This window comes from Loxodonta africana, chromosome 10 (genome assembly GCF_030014295.1).
Source record: "Loxodonta africana isolate mLoxAfr1 chromosome 10, mLoxAfr1.hap2, whole genome shotgun sequence".
Taxonomy (NCBI): Eukaryota; Metazoa; Chordata; class Mammalia; order Proboscidea; family Elephantidae; genus Loxodonta; species Loxodonta africana.
The window spans coordinates 83,093,311-83,115,343 of record NC_087351.1 but is presented as its reverse complement, the minus strand read 5'-3'; the positions used below and the strand labels follow the sequence as shown (position 1 = coordinate 83,115,343).

Below are 22,033 nucleotides of genomic sequence, written 5' to 3'. Positions count from 1 at the left end.
GAGGATACTAACCACCTTGCAGGGTTACCAGGACGACTGAATGAGGTAATATATGTGAATTTTCTGGTACTGAGCCTGGGACATAGTAGGCATGCAACGAATGGTAGCTGCTGCTGCTATTATTATTATTAAATTACTAATTGTTTATATTAATAAGAAATACATGTTTACTGTAGATGATTTTGAAAATGTAGATTAGTATAAAGAAAAAATTGTCACCCATAATCCCATTACCCAGACATCTGAAAAATCCATTGCCATGGAGTCAGTTCTGACTCATAGCAACCCTATAGGACAGTGTAGAACTGCCCCATAGGGTTTCCAAGGAATGACTGGTGGATTCAAACTGCCAACCTTTTAGTTAGCAGCTGAGTTCTTAACCTCTGTGCCACCAGGGCTCCCTCCAGATATAGCCACTGTTCCAGTAAAAAAAAACCTAGTGCCCTGGAGTTGATTCCGACTCATAGCAACCCTATAGGACAGAGTAGAATTGCCCCATAGTGTTAGTCTTTTGATATATATCCGTCAGGTGTTTTTCTGTGTAATAGGTAGGTAGGTAAATAAATAGACAGACAGACAGAAAGAATAACCTTAAAAACAAGAAGAAATAACAAACTATGTACTTTTTGTATACTAATGTTTTCATTATAATATAGTCGTATCGTTCTATATTATTTACCTTTACTACACCTTTTAAATTTTTTTTTTAAGTAACACATGTATAGTATCTAATTTAAGCCAAATTATATTACAAAGTTCATAATAAAAAACAAAGATCCCCTCTTCTTTCCTTTCAGACCCTTGAATCTCTCACCTGGCTAGACATTGATCTTGAGGGGAGATACTGGTTTAATTTATATTTGAACACTCACTGCTTAGTACAGTGCCTGATACATAGGGTTCTGTACATGTTTTTTTTTTTTTAAGTCAACAGTTATTATAGAATGTGACATACAACTTAAAAACATGCAGCTGAAACATGTTTCAGATAGATTCATTTTATAGCTGCTAGGAGAGGATGTCCAAATCTTTGACTACATTATATTGAGATTTTATTGACTGGAATGTTACTTTTGGTTTAAATTTGTGATTTTAATATATGTGTTTCTGTTTTGCTATAAAGAGATTTCTTTAATAGTGGAATTGGATTTTGTATTAGACTAGGTTAGCTATGAGAAACAGACACCCAAAATAACAGTGGCTGAAATAAGAGAGAAGTTTATTTTTCTTTTGCATAAAAATCTGGCAGGAGCAGTCCACAGCTAGTATGGCATCTCTGTTCCATGAGCCTTAGGGATCTTGTTGTTGTTAGGTGCTGTCAAGTCATTTCTGACTCATAGCAACCCCATATATAACAGAATGAAATGCTGCCCAGTCCTGTGCCATCCTCACAGTCGTTGCTATGTTTGAGGCCATTGTTGCAGCCACTGTGTCAATCCATCTTGTTGAGGGTCGTCTTCTTTTTCGCTGACCCTCTCCTTTACCAAGCATGTTGCCCTTCTCCAGGGACTGGTCCCTGCTGATAACATGTCCAAAGTACAGTGAGACGAAGTCTCGCCATCCATGCTTCTAAGGAGCATTCTGGTTGTACTTCTTCCAAGGCAGATTTGTTCGTTCTTCTGGCAGTCCATGGTATGTTCAGTATTCATCACCAACACCATAATTCAAATGCATCAGTTCTTCTTTGGTCTTCCTTATTTATTGTCCAGCTTTTGCATGCATATGAGGCAATTGAAAATACCATGGCTTGGGGTCAGGTCTATCTTAGTCCTCCAAGTGACGTCTTTGCTTTTTAACACTTGAAAGAGGTTTTAGGGATCTAACCCAAAAACTAAAGCCGTGGCTGTTGGGTTGATTCTGCCTCATAGCGACCCTGTAGGACAGCGTAGAACTGCCCCATAGGGTTTCCAAGGAATGGCTGGTGAATTCAAACTGTCAAACTTTTGATTAGCAGCTGAGCTTTTAACCACTGTACCACCAGGGCTCTAGACTCCTTCAGTTCATGACTTGTCAACTCTAGGGATGGTCTTATCCTCATGGTTCAAGATGGTAGCTAGGCCTCCAGCCATCACACTCTTGTTCCAGGCAGCATGATATAGGAACGGCTGAAGAAAGGCCAGTGTCCTTGAGCTGGTATTTTTTAAAATAGGTTACAGAAAGTAGCAACACGACACTTCTTAGTCACTTGGCCACACCTCTTGTCAAGGAAGACTGGGAAATGTAGTTAATGTTATGAATGGCCAGATGCCTATCTTGAAATTAGGAGTTCTGTTACCATGGGAGGAGGGGAGAATAACTACTGAAGGGCGACTAGCTGTCTGGGTCACAGATTTTAGGCTCTTTTCCTGTTATTAATCCCTTGTTAGTCCTCCATGGTATGCTTCCAGGACTGCTAATGTAGCACTTTGTTTCTGCTGTGTTGTCAATTTGTTTTCTCTTTCTCACTAAGTCTGCTGACTGTGTCCTTCTGTTTTAACCCTTTCTTGGAGATTTCTCTCCCATTCACTTCTCTGGAGTGGGAAGTTTTGAGACACCTGTTTGGATGTGAGATAATGGCAGATATGTAGGTCCTTTCTTTAGGAACAATAACCTGCTTGCTTTCTGCATAATGGCCTTCTGGCCCTAGTGGTTTCCAGTGGTGGGCTGCAGATCTCTGGGGAAAGGGCTTTTGCAAAATGTCTTTAAGTCTAACTGTGTTTGTAGAAAGTGTAAATTTTTATACTTCCATTTTTCAAAGGTGAGTCGATGCTGTTGTATTGATAAATAAAAATGCAAATGTGAGTAGATGCTATAGTATTGATAAATACAAATGCATTTAAAAAGCTTTTTATTAATGGCTGATTAGTATGGCAGGGTAATCTGAAGCCTTACTTCTGATTTCTTTCAGGGCTGGGTTTATATCCTGGCTCTTGCTCTTCCCACCTGTGCACCATGAATTTCAGTCTCCACATCTGAAAGTGGGCTGTCATAATACCCACTTTTTGGGTTAATGAGAGGATTAAATGAGATAATGAATACAAATCACTTAGTTCAGTGTATGGTACCCAGTGTTGTTGTTAGGTGCCATCGGGTCGGTTCCGACTCACAGCGACCCTATGTACAACAGAACAAAATATTGCCTGCACCATCCTCACATGCTTCATTAAGGTCGACTCCACTTTGAGGAGGCAGCTCTTCCCCAGTCATCTTTTGAGTGCCTTCCAACCTGAGGCGCTCATCTTCTGGAACTATACCAAACAGTGTTCTGCTGCTGTTCATAAGGTTTTCACTGGCCAAATCTTTTCAGAAGTAGACCGCTGGGTCCTTCTTCCTAGTCTATCTTAGTCTGGAAACTCAGCTGAAACCTGTCCACCATGGGTAAACCTGCTGGTATCTGAATATTGGTGGCATAGCTTCCAGCATCACAGCAACACGCAAGCCCTTACAATACGACATGCTGACGGTAAGGCCCTTGTAAACGTTAGCTGTGGTTATTGTTTTCTTCTTAATCAACACATGCTGCAAATACAGCTACCGTCATAATGTCATTTTTTTAAACTGAAAGGACATACTTTAAAGGGTTGAGAATCATTGCTATAGCTTCTTAGGAGATTTTAATGATGGCTGCATTCCTTGAACAGGTATTTTAGGGGCCTCTGCCTTAATTGATTTAATCAGAAACCTTTTAGGATGATTTGCATGCATGCATTCATGACAAATACTTATAATGTACCTATAATGCCTCTTCAGATTGCAGGCATAGAAAGGGCACCACTGGAGTTTCAGCTATTGCTCTAGATTGAGGACATTGGAACAGGCCATTGCACCGAATATTCTGGCTTTGTCAGGAGTGTATTGGACACATCCATTCACTTCAGTTTCCTCTTTTGTACCATGAGAGAGTGGATCCTAAATACCCAAGGAACCGTTTCTCTCCACCTTTCCATCCTTCTTCCATCAGGACTTCCGGCTGCCTTTGCCTGTGTGTTTGTTGGGAAGCATAGCTCTGCTGGTTGTGACAGTGGAACTCAGTGCAGCTCTGCTGACAGTGCTGAACCAGGCTAGGGCTTTAGCTGCTGTTGGCATCTCCCTGCCGGCTCCCGGCAGCACCACACCTCTGCTGAGGCCGCAAGTCGGGGAGCCTAGGTGGTGAATCACTTGCCTTGGTAAGCAAGACCGGCCTCTGTTGGCCTTGCCTGGAGGGACAGAATTGGCAGAGGACCAGGGGCCAGGAGAGGCTGGGGGGTACACGCTGGCCATGCTCTTGCTGCGTGGTCGTGGTCTATGAGTCAGGCTCTCCTACAGCTCTTGCTGAGTTGGCACGTTAAGGAGTCTGCTCAGTGTTAGCAGCTGGCCTATTGGCATGCTAGGCTGCTGCAGTGAGGATGGTATCCAAGAGCATCTTTCTTCTTCTACTGGAGACAATGTACTGTAGGAAGCAAATGTCTCAAATACTGACTCAGGCACCCTAAGCCTCCGACTGGGTCTGGCAAATAGAGTTTTTCTCTGGGGTAGAATCTTCTTGCCTAAATCCTCTTTGTGCCTGGGTTTAGCTGTTTTTCAACTCAGATGGGTCGGTGGAGCTTGGTTGGCCCCCAATAAAGACTAACATTGCTTTTAGGGAACTACAGACTACAAGAATATCAGAAGTGGAACATAGGGGCCTGATGAAAATCACACAGTGGTGGAGCCAGAACCCAGACATTCTGGGTCTCTCTATTGCTGGTTTCATTCTGCCTTGCTGTGGTTCAGAGATTGTTCTTGTTGAGGTGGGAGAGGACTGTGAAGAAGATCTGGTGGTTGAACTTAGAGCTTCAGCAGGAACAGCAGGGTCACATATGTGCACTCCTCTGTCACTCTTTCTTAGGACAGATTTCGCGTATTGGGAAAAGATGGGAGAGCCAAGCCAAGGAGAGCTGGAACCCTTTGTAGGGTATCTTTGGATACAGATGACCCCAGTTTCCTTCTCTCTCAGACAAAGCTAAAGATAGGTTCCAGCCTAGGTTGGCAGGTTTAACACATACAAATGCTTCATCTACTTTTGCCCCCTCCCAGAACCCAGCTAAAACTACAGCAAACCCACAAGGCTGACAGGAGAAGAGATAACAGCAGCAAAGTTTTGGGTCCTGGAAAACAGATGGTTGTGTGGTAATTGACATAGGAAATTCAAGAAAGGTAATTCTAAGCTGACAATGGGGAGAGCAGAGAATCAATTAATTTATACCATGTAGGAGGAAGAGCCAAGATGGCAGACTGGTCAGACACACTAAGCTATTCTACTGCAACAAAGACCTGAAAAACCAACTAAAACAGAGACAGATGTTAATCCTGGAACCCTGAACCTTAAATGAAGGGATAAAGTATTAGATCGGAAGCCACTGAGAAGAAGAAACTGATAGAAAATGGCGAAGGAGTAGAGATACAGAGTAGAGGTTCCTGGCCAAATGGCATGACTCAGCATGGATATCTTGGAATACAAGCCAACAACCCTGCATACAGAAAGGCACCTCCACAGAATTCTCAGTAGGAGATAGACCTGAGCGACAAGCCCTGCACATCCGGACAAGGTGCTGAAAACTATTGTCCCCACAGATGAGCAAGCAACAAAGCACACCCAGTCTGCCCGCCCAAACATAAAACGAAAAAGCAGGATGAAACAAACAAACCTACAATCAATAAGTAAAGATAATAAAATACCTGAGTGTCTTGGAGACAGCAAATGATATCAAAACATATATATAAAAAAAAAAAGGGACAGGATGGCACCAGTTAGTGACCAAAATAAAGCACTAGATGACCTTCCAGCAGAAGAAAAGGCACGGAAACTACCTGATAGGGAATTCAAAAGTCTTAATATCCAGGGCTCTTCAAGAGATTAGAAAAGAGATCAAGGAAAACACAGACAAAATCATGGAGAAAACAGACAAAACCAACAAAAGCAGCCAAAATCAAGAGAAACACAGACAAAGCAATAGAAGAATTTAAGAATATAGTACAAGAAGAAAATGTCAAAATAAACAATTAGAAATCATACAAAAACAACAATTATAAATCCAAAAGATAAATAACAAAATTTCAGAAATGGACAACAGAATAGATTTTAGGAGCAAATTTTGAAAAAAAATGGGAGACAGAAACAGTGAAATTGAAGACAAATCCATGGATACCACTTTGCTTGAGGAAAAATCAGGGAAAACAATGAAAAAAACCTAAGAACTATGTGGGATACAATCAAGGGCAAAAATTTGCACATGATCAGAGTTCCAGATCACGGGGAGAAAATGGAAGACACAGAGAAGATCATTGAAGATTTGCTGAGAGAAAACTTCACTAATATCATGAAAAATGAAAAGCTGACCTTCTAAGAAGCTCAACAAACCTTGTACAGGATAAAACCAAATCCATTGCTGTCGAGTCTATTCCGACTCATAGCGACCCTATTGGACAGAGTAGAACTGCCCCATAGAGTTTCCAAGGAACACCTGGTGGATTTGAACTGCTGACCTTTTGGTTAGAAGCTGTAGCTCTTAACTATTATGCCACCAGGGTTTCCCCATATAGGATAGACCCCTCCCCCTGCAAAAAAAAATCACCAAGACATATCATAATCACACTTGCCAAAACCAAAGACAAAGAATCCTGAGAGCAGTTTGAGAAAAAAAAAAAAAAAAAAGTCACGTACAAAGGGGAAGCTATAAGACTAAGCTGTGATTACTTGGCAGAAACCATGCAGGCAAGAAGGCAATGGGATGACGTATTTAAAACCTTGAAAGAAAAAAAAAAATTGGCAACCAAGAATATTATATTCTACAAAACTCTCTCTTAAATATGACAGGAAAATTAGGACATTTCCAGATAAACAGAAATTAAGGGAATTTGTAAAAACCAAACCAAACTTACAAGAATTATTAAAGGGAGTCCTTCAGTAGAGAATCGACATCAGAAAACAACCTGAATTTAGCATACAGGCCAGCATCAGCCAGATGCCAACCTAGGTAATGAACTCTCAGGATAAAACAAAACAAAAAGACCTAAAACAGGGAACTAAAGATATCAATCTGTAAATGAAGACTGCATCAGAATAAAAGTGGAATTATACAGTGTAGGTATAGAACTTTCAAAAAGAGAGGAAATCGAGGCAATATCAAGTAATAAAGGACTGGTTCAAACTTAGGAAGATAAGGGAAAATTTCAAGGTAACCACAAAGAAAACAAACCTACTCATCAAAATGAAGAAAAACATAATGTCCCAGTAAACACAAAATCTACAATAATGAAAAATGAAATTCCACAAACAAAAGGAACCCAGCACAGGAGAGTAAGAGGACAAACAAAACATCAGCACCACAGGAAAAAAAAAAAAAAAAGCACTGCAAAATGGCAGCAATAAACTCACACTTATTGATAATCATACTGCATGTACATGTCTTAAATGCACCCATAAAGAGACAGAGAGTGACAGAATGGATTAAAAAAACACGATCCATCAATATGCTGTCTACAAGAGACACGCCTCAGACACAAAGACAAATATATTAAAAATCAAAGGATGGAAAAAATATATCAAGTAAACAGCAACCAAAAAGGAGCAGGAGTGGCAATACTAATCTCAGATAAAATAGACTTTAGAACAAAATCCATAAAAGGCAATGAAGGACATTATATAATGGTTAAAGGGACAATCCACTATGATGACATAACTATAATAAATATCTATGCACTAATGACAAGTGCTCCAAAATATATAAACTCTAACAGCACTGAAAATAGAAATTGACAGTTCCACAATACTAGGAGGAGACTTCAACACACCACTCTTGGTAAAGGACAGAACATCCAGAAAGAAACTCAGCAAAGATACAGAAGATCTAAAGGCCACGATCAACCAACTTGACCTCGTAGACATGTATAGAACACTCCACCCAACAGGAGTAAAGTACACATTCTTTTCCAACGCACATGGAATGTTCTCCAGAATAGGCCACATCTTAGACCACAAAGCAGCCCTCAACAAAATCCAAAACTCTGAGATAATGCAAAGTATCTTCTCTTATTCAATACCATAAAAGTAGAAATCAGTAGCAGGAAAAGCAAGAAAAAAAAAAAAAAAACATGGAAACTGAATAACATCTTGCTTAAAAACCACTGGGTAATAGAAGAAATCAAAGATGGAATCAGACAATTTCTAGAATCAAATGAGAATGAAAACACATCATACCAAAACCTTAGGGACACAGCAAAGGCAGTACTCAGAGGTCAATTTATTGCAAGAAATGTATACATCAAAAAAGAGGAAAGAGACAAAATCAAAACATTAGCCCTATGACTTGAACAAATAGAGAACAGCAAAAGAAGCCCATAGCCACCATTTGTGTTGTTGTTGTTAGGTGCCATCGAGTCAGTTCCGACTCATAGCAACCCTATGCACGACAGAACGAAACACTGCCTGGTCCTGCGCCGTCTTTACAATCGTTATTATGCTTGAGCTCATTGTTGCAGCCACTGTTTCAATCCACCTTGTTGAGGGTCTTCCTCTTTTCCACTGGCCCTGTACTCTGCCAAGCATGATGTCCTTCTCCAGGGACTGATCCCTCCTGACAACGTTTCCAAAGTATGTAAGACGCAGTTTTGCCATCCTTGCCTCTAAGGAGCATTCTGGCTGCAAGTCTTCGAAGACAGATTTGTTCGTTCTTTTGGCAGTCTGTGGTATATTCAATATTCTTTGCCAACACCACAATTCAAAAGCGTCAACTCTTCTTCGGTTTTCCTTATTCATTGTCCAGCTTTCACATGCATATGATGTGATTGAAAATACTATGGCTTGGGTGAGGTGCACCTTAGTCTTCAGGGTGACATCTTTGCTCTTCAACACTTTGAAGAGGTCCTTTGCAGCAGATTTGCCCAATGCAATGCGTCTTTTGATTTCTTGACTGCTGCTTCCATGGCTGTTGATTGTGGACCCAAGTAAAATGAAATCCTTGACAACTTCAATCTTTTCTCTGTTTATCATGATGTTGCTCATTGGTCCAGTTGTGAGGATTTTTGTTTTCTTTATGTTGAGGTGTAATCCATACTGAAGGCTGTGGTCTTTGATCTTCATTAGTAAGTACTTCAGGTCTTCTTCACTTTCAGCAAGCAAGGTTGTGTCATCTGCATAACGCAGGTTGTTAATGAGTCTTCCTCCAATCTTGATGCCCCATTCTTCATATAGTCCAGCTTCTCGTATTATTTGCTCAGCATACAGATTAAAGAAAATAATAAAGATCAGAACAGAAATAAATGAAAAAGAGAATAGAAAATGCATACCTCAGAATCCTAAAAGACATAGGAACTGGCAGCGCCAGGTACCTCTGGAGTTGGGGTTAAGGGGGTTGCTAACATGAAAAGGATTGGGTAAAAACTGTGTGAATTGGTTCCCATGGATCTCTCCTTTTTCTGTGCCATGCAGCCATGTGACTGCCCTTCCTTCTGGAAAGGATAAAACAGAGCTTGTGGACGGGAGGGCACCAGGCACTGTGAAGGGTATGAGTACACTTTATAAAAAAAGATGGAGTGATGATTACTGTTTATATACTAAAACCTGTATGCCAAGACTGCCCAACCCTTGTCGTGACTTGATTGCCAGCCGTAGGCCATCAGACCTTTGTTTTCCCAGGAGGAGTTTGAAAGAGTGCTGCTGACCGAAAGCTGACCACTGCAGGAGGAATGACCTCAGATACTCGTTCCGAGGCTTACCTGGATCTCCCCACCCTTAAAAAAACCAAACCTGCTGCCATGGAGTTGATTCAATTCTGATTCATAGATCCTCTATAGAAAAAGCAGAACTGCTCCATAGAGTTTCTAAGGCTGTAATCTTTACGGAAGCAGATTGCCACATTCTCCTCCCATGAACGGTTCAAATTGCTGACCTTTTGGTTAGCAGCTGAGCTGTTTAACCACTGTGCCACTAGGGCTCATTGTGTCTTCCCACAGTGAAGCTCAAGTTGGCAAATTTCTCCTATGTGCTTAGAGGTTATAGTCAGCTTCTAGAGCCCTCTCTTTTTCTTTTTTTAAACTTCTTATTATGGAAAACATACACGTTAATAAGAGGAATGGTATAATGCGTCCCACATACTGATCACCCAGTTTCAACAATTACCAACTCATGGGTAATCCTGTTTCTTCTGTCATCCCACTCCCTCCCTCCCCACCCCCCCACCCCCGTGTTTTGATTATTTGAAGCAGATCTCTGGTATCATGTCATTTTATTTGTAAATATTTCAGTATGTATTTATACAGCATAAGGACGCCCTCTTTTAAACATAAGCACGATATAGTTCTTTAATCATGAACAAATGACCAAGGATTACCATACCTCTGAGCAAAAACACATTAGAGACTAAAGCACAAACAAAAAAACGTAGTTGGGAGGAAACAAACTACACTGGTAGAAAACAAAGAAACAAAAAAGAACCATCAGTGGTACATTCAGGTAAATGGTAAAAAGCTTTATTCTTGTCTTATTCATCTAGTGCTGCAATAAGAGAAATACCACAGGTGGATGTCTTTAACAAAGAAAAATTTATTTTCTCACAGTCTAGGAGGCTAGAAGTCCAAATTCAGGGTGCCAGCTCCAGGGGAAGGCTTTCTTTCTCTGTCGGCTCTGGAGGAAGGTCCTGTCATCAATCTCTCTCTGGCCTAGGAGCTTCTCAGGTGCAGGGACTCCAGGTGGGATCTCCATGTCTCTCTGCTCTCTTCTCTCTTTTATGTCTCGAAAGAGATTGGCTTAAGACACAACCTAATCTTGTAGATTGAGTCCTGCCTCGTTAACATAACTGCCACTAATCCCATCTCATTAACATCATAGAGGTAGAATTTACAACACAGGAAAATTATATCAGATCACAAAACAGTGGACAGTCACACAATACTGAAAATCATGGCCTGGCCAAGTTGACACACATTTTTGGGGGACACAATTCAATCCATAACAATACTCATGTTACGAAAACAGCCATTACATTTCTTCTTCTCACGCAATTTAAAAAATTCAGAGAATAAGAGCTCTCTTAGAAATTAAAACTATGATAAACCCATTGCCACTGAGTTGATTCCCACTTATAGCGACCCTATAAGTCAGAGTAGAACTGCCCCATAGAGTTTCCAGGGAGCGCCTGGTGGATTTGAACTGCTGACCTTTTGGTTAGCAGCTGTAACACTTAACGGCTATGCCACCAGGGTTTCCAAAACTATGATACCAAAAATAAAACCAAACCCAGTGCCATCGAGTCGATTCTCACTCATAGCGACCCTATAGGACAGAGTAGAACAGCCCCGTAGAGTTTCCAAGGAGCGCCTGGCGGATTCAAACTGCCGACCCTTTGGTTAGCACCCTTAGCACTTAACCACGACGCCACCAGGTTTCCAAAACTATGATAGGAAATGAAAAACCCAGGAGAAGGATTAAAAGAAAAGGTGATGACATCTCCCAGGCAGAAGAGCAAAAACAAAAAGTGGTGCAAAAAAGAGTGGAGAAAAGATAAGAAAATTGGACGACCAGTCTAGAAAGCCCAATACAGGAATAATAAGAGTTCCAGAGAGAGAGAACACAAAAATATAGGGTGGAAAATTAACAGTTAAATAATTCAAGAAAATTCCCTGCAGCTGAAGGGGATGAGTGTTGCCATTTGAAAATACTCAAACTAAATTCTCACCCTAAGGCATATCCCTCTGAGAGTTTAGAACACTGGGGATTAAGAGAAGAAACTAAAAATAAAAAAAAATGCAGAGAGAAGAAAAAATTACATCATATACAGAGGATCAGAAAGCTAATTGGCTACGGGATTTTTAACAGCAGTGTTTGAAGCAAGAAAATAAGGCACTGATGCTTTCAAAATTATGAAGAACAATCTGCAATCATTTTAATGCCAAGTATGGGGATGGGAATATAGATGTTTTCTGACACTCGAGGTCTCAAAAATGTACCTTTCATGAATACTGTCTAAGTAACTACTGGAGAATGTGCATCACCAAGCTAAGAGAAGAAACCAGTCTAGAGGGAAAATGGAGCACAGGGTACAGGAATTAGCACAGGGAATAGGAATTCACACAGGAGAGAGATGAAGGGAAACCCCTGAGGACTGTGAAGGGACCAGACATAATGGACGGCCAGTTTAGATCTGAGCAATATGACTCAGCGCTGTCATCACTGACTTACCTGCTGCCAGTGTCCCATTGATTTACCCTGGCAACTGACTACCTGGCCTGGATTCTTACCTGTGTTTGGCTATCTTGATCATATGCTGAAGAAGCTTCCGTTTACTCCTTTCCTGCTGACCAGATAGATTCCCATTTTACCCCCACAGGAACCTTTCTTTGCCTGGCTCTGCAAACTGGAGCTAGGCCATACTGAATTCAGAAACAGAATATACAGAATTGGCCACCTCTCCTCCCCCAGGCATATTCCTAACAGATGTCCAATACCTGACCCACTACTGCCAGATACATGCTGTGGTCGCCCATCCAGGTTTTCGAGGACTCACTCATGAGCTTGCCACTGACCTTCCCACTGTCAATTCTCTTGGACCATGCCCAGAGACTGTTTAGTTTATTTCCTCCTGGGAGGCTTCATTTAACAAAGGCAATATGTTTACCGTTGCATGGTGGTGTGTGTTGAATTGTGTCCCCTCAAAAGACATGTTGAAGTCCTAATCCCTACTACATGTGAATGTAACCTTACTTGGAAATAGGGTCTTTGGAGATGTAATCAAGTTAAGGTGAGGTCATACTGGATTAGGGTGGGCCTTAATCTAATGACTAGTGTCCTTGTAAGAAGAAGGAAGTTTGGACACAGACACACAGAGAGAAGAATGCCATATTAAGATACAGAGACAGACACACAGAGGGAAGATGGCCATGGGAAGAGAGAGGCAGAGACTGGAGTTATGCTGCCACAAATCAAGGAACGCCAAGGGCTGCTGGCAACCACCAGAAGCTAGAAGACAAAGTATTCTTTCCTTGGAGGGGGCATGGCCCTGCTGACATTTTCATTTCAGACTCCTGGCCATCAGAACTGTGAGAGAATACATTTCTGTTGTTCTAAGCCACCCAATTTGTGGTCATGTTACAGCAGCCCTAGGACCCTAATGCACACAGCTGCATTTGTGCTTGCCATGCAATTTTTCATAATAAAACAATATCTTATTTGAGGATATATATGCATAGCTGGAGCCCTGGTGGCGCTGTGGTTAAGAGCTTGGCTGCTAACCAAAAAGTCGACAGTTCAAATCCACCAGCCACTCCTTGGAAACCTTATGGGGCAATTCTACTCTATCCTATAGGGTCACTATAAGTCAGAATCAAACTGACAGCGATGGGTTGGTTGGTTGGTTATGCATAGGTGGTGAAATCATAAAGGAAAGTGAAGGAATGAATAACACCTATGTGGAGAATGTGAGGCATTTGGGGAGAGGGATAGGGATGTGATGGGGAGGGGCACGTGGAGCTTCTAAGGGACTAACTGGGTTTCCATCTTATTTTTTTTTAAATCATACATTCATGTTTTATACATTCTTCTATCCATCCATTGGCACTGAGGAAGAAAGGCCTGGCAATCTACTTCTTTAAGATTACAGTCGTGACAACCCTGTGGAGTATGGTTAGTTCTACTCTGTAACACATGGGTTGCTATGAGTTGGAATCGGCACACCAACTGGTTTGGGTGGTTTTTTTTTTTTTTTTTTACTGTGTATAATACATTTGACAATAAACTTTTTTTTTTTTGGAAAAAGACCAAACTAAACAAAACTCAACCCTCCAGAGTTAGGCCAGCTGCTTAACTGTGGAAAGATGGCACTGAATCATCTGAAGGACGGCCGCCTTGGTGCCAAGGTGAGCACTTAGCAAATTGGAGGCCCTTGTGCTAATGGCGATGAATAATAAATACGAAAACTCAAAATGATAAATCATCAGCCAAAGCTAAGTTTACCATTAGGACCTAATGGGAGAGTCCTCTCATTTATGCCAAGTTTTGAGAGCCAAGGCTTCTGCTAAATGGTATTAGGTCATACTCACAAAGGCCTTTGTGGCCATCCCCCCGATTTGTATCTCCTCTCTGATGTCTCTAGCAGGGAGTGGCCTTGAGGTCATTGTAGGTGTTCTGCAAACTTGTCATTAAGTAACACTGAATCCGATAAAAAGCTATTCCCTCTTCAATTATCTTTCAACTTCTCTATATGAAGGATCAAAATTATTTTTGGTGCTAAACCAGTTGCCATCAAGTCATTCCAACTCATGGGACCTCATGTGTGTGAGAGTATAACTATGCTCCATGGGGTTTTTAATGGCTGATTTTTCAGAAGTAGATCACCTTTCTTCCAAGTCACCTCTAGGTGATCTCGAAGCTCCAGCCTTTCCATTAGCAGTCGAGTGTGTTAACCATTTATACCACCCACGAATAGTTCCTGGTTTGGTTTTTTTTTTTTTTTTAACACTTCCTAGTCTTTTGTTTCTAACAGAAGAAGCAAGCTCAAAACTTTGAGTAGTAGCAGATATACTGAAATACGATAACATTTGTTTTTGTTTTCATTTTATTTGTACAGTTACCTAATGTTTGGAAAATATTTAATTTTTCCATTTACAATAATGACATAAAATTTCCCTTTCAGTGATTTTTTTTATGTTAACTTAAAGGAAAATACTAAGTGAATGGTATATAAGGTGATTTCAAGATCTGGAAAAAATCAGGAATATGGTTTTTGGATTACTGAGTTTTGGAAAACCGTGCTTATCTTACTGATTGTAGCAAAATCTTACCCCTTATTAATGCACATTTTATATTGAACTGATATTCAGATTTTGTCAGTGATCTTTACATGTAGAATGTGGAAGGCCCTTGAGGGTAGAGTCCTCAGCTTATCTTTCCTTGTATCCCCCAGCCACACCCCTACCCCCAGGGGTACCAGCTGGTAGATGTGTTAGTCACTAGAGAGCACCTGGCTGAGGTATTGCTCCTTCTTCACTCTTTACCCTGGGTGGTACATGCCTGCCTCCCCACAGTGCCTCAGGGAATGATAATACTGGGGGATGTACTCCATCATGCCCTGCACCAACAGCATGGAGGAGTGGACAGTCTGAGAAAGTGCACAGACATTCCTTCAGTCAAATAAGTGACCAGTGAGGGCAGGTTCTTTCAGAGCCTGGTCCTGTGATTGGGTCCCTGGGGGAGGGGAGGGGAGAGTTCAGAAGAAAGAGAATGAGTTTCTTGCCCTCAAGGAGTCAATTCTGTTACATTCTAGAGGAAATGATGAGACATATGTACCTGCAGCAATTGGCAATGAGTAAAAGAAGCACACAGTTGTATGCCATTGAGTCGATTCTGACTCGTAGTGACCCTATAGGACAGAGTAGAATCGTCCCATAGGGTTTCCAAGGCTGTAAATCTTTATGGAAGCAGACTGCCACATCTTTCTACTTCAGAGTGGCTGGTGAGTTCGAACCACTGACCTTTCGGTTAGCAGCAGAACACCACCATTGCACCACCAGGGCTTCCTAAAAGATGTATAACCCACCAAAAACCCACTGCCGAAGTATATGTACTGTTAATTTGGGTGGTACTGGTTTTAGGTGCTGAAGGAATAATTCAGGTAAAAGGAGGGTGGTGAAAACTAATTAATCAGTGAAGGCAGATTAGGGATCATCAGAAATCGAGATAGGCCTTGGAGAATGCCTAGGATTCCTTTCTGCCATTCTCTGGATGATACAGCGCAGTGGGGAAGAACGGGGCTCTGAATTCAGCTCTGGATTCGCCTCCCATCCCTGTCCCTGTCTAACTGTGGGCAAATGACTCAACCTTTCCGTGTCTGTTTCTGCATGGGTGAGATGGGGATAACAGCTACACTTCATAGAACTGATTAACCAAGGTGATGCATATAAGCCTCTCAGTATCATGTCAGTTACATAGAGCATGATGGGTATTGGTGCCTGTCATTATTAATCAACCTTAATTTATTCCTATAGTAAAAAATGTATTGCATGCTCACTATGCGTTAGGGACTGCCATGCTTCCCAAATCAATACCTTGAGCTCTAGTCCCATAGTTTCCACTTACATACAAGACAATTAATCATTATAGTAATAATAACAGTTGTAGGTTCTGAGTGCCTATTGATGCGCCAGACACACTCTCTCTGCTAGATGCTTTATTCTTGTATCTTCTTTAATTCTGCATTTTATGGACATAGGAATTGAGGCGCAGAATTTATGGAGCATGTCCAGGGTCACACAGAGTGTCAAACTCACACAGAGTGTCAAACCTGGGATTTCAAGATCGTGCTCTTTTTTTCTGTTCCACATTGACTTCTGTTACTGTCAGCTTAAACCCATTATGTGTAAAACCAAATTCAGCTTCTTCAAATTGGCTTCTTCCCTCAACTTCCCTCAGGGGCACCACCATTCTCCCTGTCACTCAGGCTAGAAATGCTGGTAACCTCTCCCTTGTCCATCAAGCTCCTGTATCTAGTTAGTCACCAGGTCTTATCTGTAGTTCAGATGCGTCTCTTCACTCTGTTACCTCTACCCTGGCCAGTCCCCCATTGACTTAGGCCTGGACTCGTTCGTTGTTCTCGGCATTTTCTCTTCTACCCCACACGTGAAAGGTGAGCAGGGGCGGGTTAACCAATAAGCAAGGTGTGCATGGGCTTACTTGTGTTTACTTACTAATCTGTAGTATGCAATTTCACATGGGTTTCGCCACAAAGATGTGGTGAAAAACAGTGAAATTGTGCGCTACAGATTAGTAAGTAAACCCTTGCATTGCATACCTTGCTTATTGGGTAATCTGCCCCTGAAGGTGAGGTTTACACAGTACACTCTTGTGGACTTCACCAGACTATGACAAAACATTTAAAACTTGCCAAGTAGTAAAGCACAATAATTTGCTATTGCCACAGCTGTTTGTCAGCGATGGAAGTTTACAGTGGGCTAGCTGCAGGGGTATAGATAAGTCAACTTTTCTCTCCCACATGGGAAAGCATGGGGGAAGGCAACCAAGGCAGAGAACCTGCTCCACTCTATCTGTGTTTTCAAAAGTAAAGCTTGTACAAACTTTAGTGCTTTAATTATTAATAGTATTAGATGCTTAGTAGATAACAGTATTTCAGAACACAATTATTGAGATGGAGTCCCTGGGTGGTACAAATGATTATCATGCTTGACTGCTAAGGCTGGAGGTTTGAGCCTACTCAGAGGTGCCGTGGAAAAAAGGCCTGGCAATCTGCTTCAGAAAAATCAGTCATTTGAAAACCCTTTGGAGCACAGCTCAACTCTGACACACATGGGGTTGCCATGAGTTGGAGTTGATTCAACAGAATCTGGTTGGTTATTATTGAGAATCATTTACTAGGACTATCTGCCAGGATTACTAGCTGGCTTCTGCGTGCAGCCCCTCCTCTTTGTTGAGGGCAGGACCTCTAAGCCAGGGATTCCATAACTTGGATGCCTTCAGAGGCCCTGCTTGTCAGTAAATGCTTGTGGCAAGCTCTGGGTGTCAGGCAGCAGGGAATCGTGGGGATTAGGTGGTACTGACCCACATCTGCACTATCTAACCAAAAACCAAACCCGTTGCCATCGAGCTGATTCTGACTCATAGTGACCCTGTAGTACAGAGTAGAACTGCTCCACAGGGTTTCCAGTCTTTATGGAAGCAGACTGCCACATCTTTCTCCCCTGGAGTGGCTGGTGGGTTTGAACCACTGCACCACCAGGGCTCTGTTTAAGGCATTAAAATTCAGACTAAGTCCCTGGGCTGATTCCTGCCCATCTTTATCCTTCTGCCATCCCTGTTGAGTCATCTAACAAACTAGTCTATTTTAAAAATCTTTATTATGTCATAAGTTTATAAAAACTTGTTTCATACAACTGAATCAAAACTTTGCTGACTCGCCGTCCAGCAGAAAACCTGAGGACACTTGTCTGGTTCCTCATGTGAAGCTTCACGACTACCTACCTCCCAGTACCCTGTCCCAGCCACCCGAAGGTTTGGGGTGACAGGACTGAACCCCACTGGATGTGTAAGGTGAAGGGTTCTCTCTGAATCTTTGGTGCAAGGGCGCCTCAGAGAGAAACCATCGGCAGTTGGTGGCTGTCTTTATACAGGTAATGGTGGCTTTCTTTAGCATCGTTTGCCCGGCACTCTGAATACCTGCTTGTCTGTTATCTCTGCCCTAGGATAGGGGAAGAGAAGACAGAGGATTATAGAGAAATTTTTGTTATTAGATGAAATGGAGAACTTTTTTGTTTTTAAACCTCCCCAAGTGTTCTAGGCCCAAACTCATTCAGGATGCTAGAAACCCTGTGTGGGAAGAGATGTTAGGAGAGTGGAGGAGAGGGTGTGGAGGAAGGGGAACTAATCCCTTAGGTCGAGGGAGCTGTCACAGTTTTCTTCCCTGCCTCCAGCTCTATAGCTGCTTGTAATCCCTCTTTACTACTGATTTTGAGAAGCACATAGGACCTAGAGATCTTTGGCTTACGTCCTTTCAATATGGAACAATTCAGTGTGTGACTTTTGGGACCTACCAAAGGCCACTGCCCTAAAAACAAACAAACACACCCTTATGGTACCCAAAGTGCCACCATCACAGATTCCTTTCTTTACTGAGCGAGTTTGAGCTATCTGAGAATCTTCTTAAAATGCAAATACCTCTACCCAAACCCATTGCCATTGAGTTGATTCCAACTCATAGTGACCCTATAGGACAGAGTAGAACTGCCCCATAGGGCTTCCAAGGCTGTAACCTTTACAGAAGCAGACTACCACATCTTTCTCCCTGGCAGTGGCTGGTGGGTTAGAACCACCCAGTGCTTAACCACTGTGCCACTGGGGCTCACTATGGAGTAACACAGTAACAGGGCTCAGAACTAAGTTGTGGGTTTTACTGCTTGCCTAGGTAGAGCTGAGTGGGGCAACTGAGTCAACATTTTTCTAGTTATTGTGTCTTCAGAAGATTCCTTTCTCCACATTCCCCCATTTGGACTTGAATGGCAGGGTTGAGGAGAGAGCCTTTCTTCCTTCTCTGAAATCCTGTATACTGAACTCTGAATTCCAGGTGACTTAGTATCTGGCCCAAAAGGGGTGTACTTGCACAAGGCCTTTGGAATCATACCAGTTGCTGTTACGTGAATTCCAGCTCATGATGACCCATGTGTGTCAGAGTAAAACCGTGCTCCATAGGGTTTTCAATGTCTGATTTTTTGGTTTTTTATTTCTTAATAAATATTTTTACTTTGAAAAGCATTCAGCTGTGAGGATAGGACTGCATCTGCCTTATTCTCCGTTCTGTCCTCAGCACATAGCATTAATCCAGGAGCATAGTAAGCGGTTTTAACCGTTTGTTAGTTTACTCAACAGGCTCCCATATGTATAAGAACCAGCACTCTTGGGTAATCATTCACCAACTCAGTTTTTCTTTTTTTTAATCTTTTTTCTTTTTTAATTGTACTTTAGATGAAGGTTTACAGAACAAACTAGCTTCTTATTAAACATTAGTATACATACTGTTTTGTAACATTGGTTACCAACCCTATGACATGTCAACACTCTCCCATTCTCAACCTTGGGTTCCCTATTACCAGCTTTCCTGTCTCCTCCTGTAAATGGCTGAATTTTTGGAAGTGGATCATCAGACCTTTCCTCCAAGGTGCCCCTGGGTAGACTTGGTTAGCAGCCATGTGCCTTGACCAGGAACTCCATACCACTTTTGGAAATGGAGGCACATCCAAGGAGCTAACTGGTGCCCATTTAGACAGAGTTCCTTATGCTCTTTTTAGGGTGACTGGCTCCCACAAGAGTGCACTTTTTAAAATTCTAATAAAACATTTGGGGGGTGTACTTCTCACAGGGACCATCATGTGGGTGAGGTGGCCTTCTCAGCAGCTGCCCTAGGAGAGCCAAGATGGCACCCACACTACAGTGGTTTCATGTCAGACCTTGAGAGACAAGGTCCAGCGTATAATTGGTCCAGTGCCCTGTTCCTCCTTCATGGGCAGGTTCATAGAGAACATCATGGTGTGAACATGTGTATGCCCCCTCACCTCCCCAGCTTGCTAGTCAGTTCTCACGGACATTCTTTCTTAAGAGCTGAAGCAAGTAACTGGAGAGGTTCATGGAAAGTCTTCACTGTCTGCAACCTGGACAGTCTGCTGTGCATCTCTGCTCCTTGTGGTCCATGAGGGGTCATAGCCCAGGGGTGCCCTGGAAGACAGAAAGCCCAAGCAGTCTCTTCTCAGAAGGGTCCACTGTGGCCTCATAGCTCTTCTTTCTCAGGGTGTGAATGGGCCGAATGGCATCAAGGTTAAGAGAGCAGGTTCTGGAGTCAGGTGCCAGGGTTCCAGTCCTGGCTTCTTAGTCAAGGTGACCTGGGGAAAGTCGTTTAATGGCACTGGATCTCAGCTTCCTCATCTGTAAAATGGAGATGGCAGTGGTACCTAGCATATAAGATTATTGTGAGGATTTAAAGCGAGAATACCTGTAAATTACTTGGCACAGAGCCAGATGCCTTGTAGGTGTTTAAAAAATGATGTCTCCTACCATCAGTCTGTGAGGGAGGCTGTGAGAGAAGCCAGGAAAGTGACAGGGGGGGCTGTATATTCAGTGGTCTCCCTGTGATTGATGCAAAGTCTCTGATTTATTCTGTATTCCTTTCCTTGCCCAGTATTGATCCTCCAGAAGGTGGAGAATGGAGACCTGAGCAACAAGATTCTGAAGATCACTGACTTCGGCCTGGCTCGGGAATGGCACCGGACCACCAAGATGAGTGCGGCAGGGACATATGCTTGGATGGCACCCGAGGTGATTCGTGCCTCGATGTTTTCCAAAGGCAGTGATGTGTGGAGGTGAGCTCCGGTGGTACAGGGACAGTGTTCTTCCAGGTCGCTTTTGACCGCACACATGCTTTAGGACTTGGAGAATCCACGTTACGTAGAATCCCAGACACCTCAAGTAGGTCTAAATGACCCCTGAAGATCATTCTGCACTAATTCTCACATTGTTAGGGGATAATTTCCAATGCTTCCATCTACCAAAAGTCCCTCCATTGCTGTGGAGAGTACCACTGTTATGCAGGTGCCTTGGTGTCAGTGATTGCTCTCTAGGAAAGGCCATAGATTTCAAGAAGAGCATATATTTCCATCTATGACCTGCAGGATGGTAAGGGAACCCAGTCTCACTCCTGGAAACCCTCCTCAGGGTCATCCTGCTTGCTTAGCAGCAATGCTGAGCTTTTAGTTAAAAGGCCGTTACTGGTGGACTTGGAAAGAGGGTTAACCAGGTGTCTTCGCTGTAAGCTCCTGAACATATGAGTATTCTTTGTATGGTCTTGCTGGGCTGGTTAATTTTCCTTTCCTGTTACCGGTTAAGCCTTTAGTCAAGGCTCTGTCTATTGGACATTGATCTAGAAATAGAAAAAGAAAGATCCCAAGCATGAACCAAATACTGTAGAGTCACAGGCTAGAAATGACCAAGCATACCCCTACTAAATGTCAGCCCAGCATGTTGCAAGGATGTGGATCTATTTAAAAAGTCTTGTCCCCACTGATGGCGTGAGCAACTACAGAGTATACATTCTTACTTCTGTGGGCAGTAGCCATCAGCTTGGTATACAAGAGAAAGGACTATATAGATTATCATTGTACTTCAGCCTATGAAGGTGTTGCTTCCTCATGTGTGAGCTTTGGATGTATAAATATATATTTTTAATAGCTTTACTGAGATATAATTCACATATCACGAAGATCACCCTTGTAAAGTACACAGTTTTAATGGCTTATAGTATATTCACAAAGTTGTCCGTCGATCCCCACTGTATTATTTTCCCGGGACTGCTGTAACAAATTAACACAAATTTGGCTGCCTAAAACAACAGAAATTTATTCTCTCACAGTTCTGGAGGCCAGAAGTCCAAAATCAAGGTGTCATCAGGCTGCACTGCCTCCAGAGGCTCTAGGAAGATTTTTTTCCTTGCCTTGTTCGTTTTCTGGTGGCTCCAGGTGTTCCTTGTTTTGTGGCAGCATCATTCCAATC

The 22,033-nt window shown here is 42.3% G+C and overlaps 1 protein-coding gene across 1 annotated transcript in view; it reads left to right on the top strand.

The window, feature by feature from the left end:
* Positions 1-22,033, top strand: part of MAP3K9 (mitogen-activated protein kinase kinase kinase 9) — a 99,191-nt gene that overhangs the window by 45,180 nt on the left and 31,978 nt on the right. Inside the window, exon 3 of the mRNA XM_023546317.2 lies at positions 20,667-20,847. Coding sequence (XP_023402085.1) covers positions 20,667-20,847 — 181 coding nt within the window. The remainder of the gene's footprint in view (positions 1-20,666; positions 20,848-22,033) is intronic.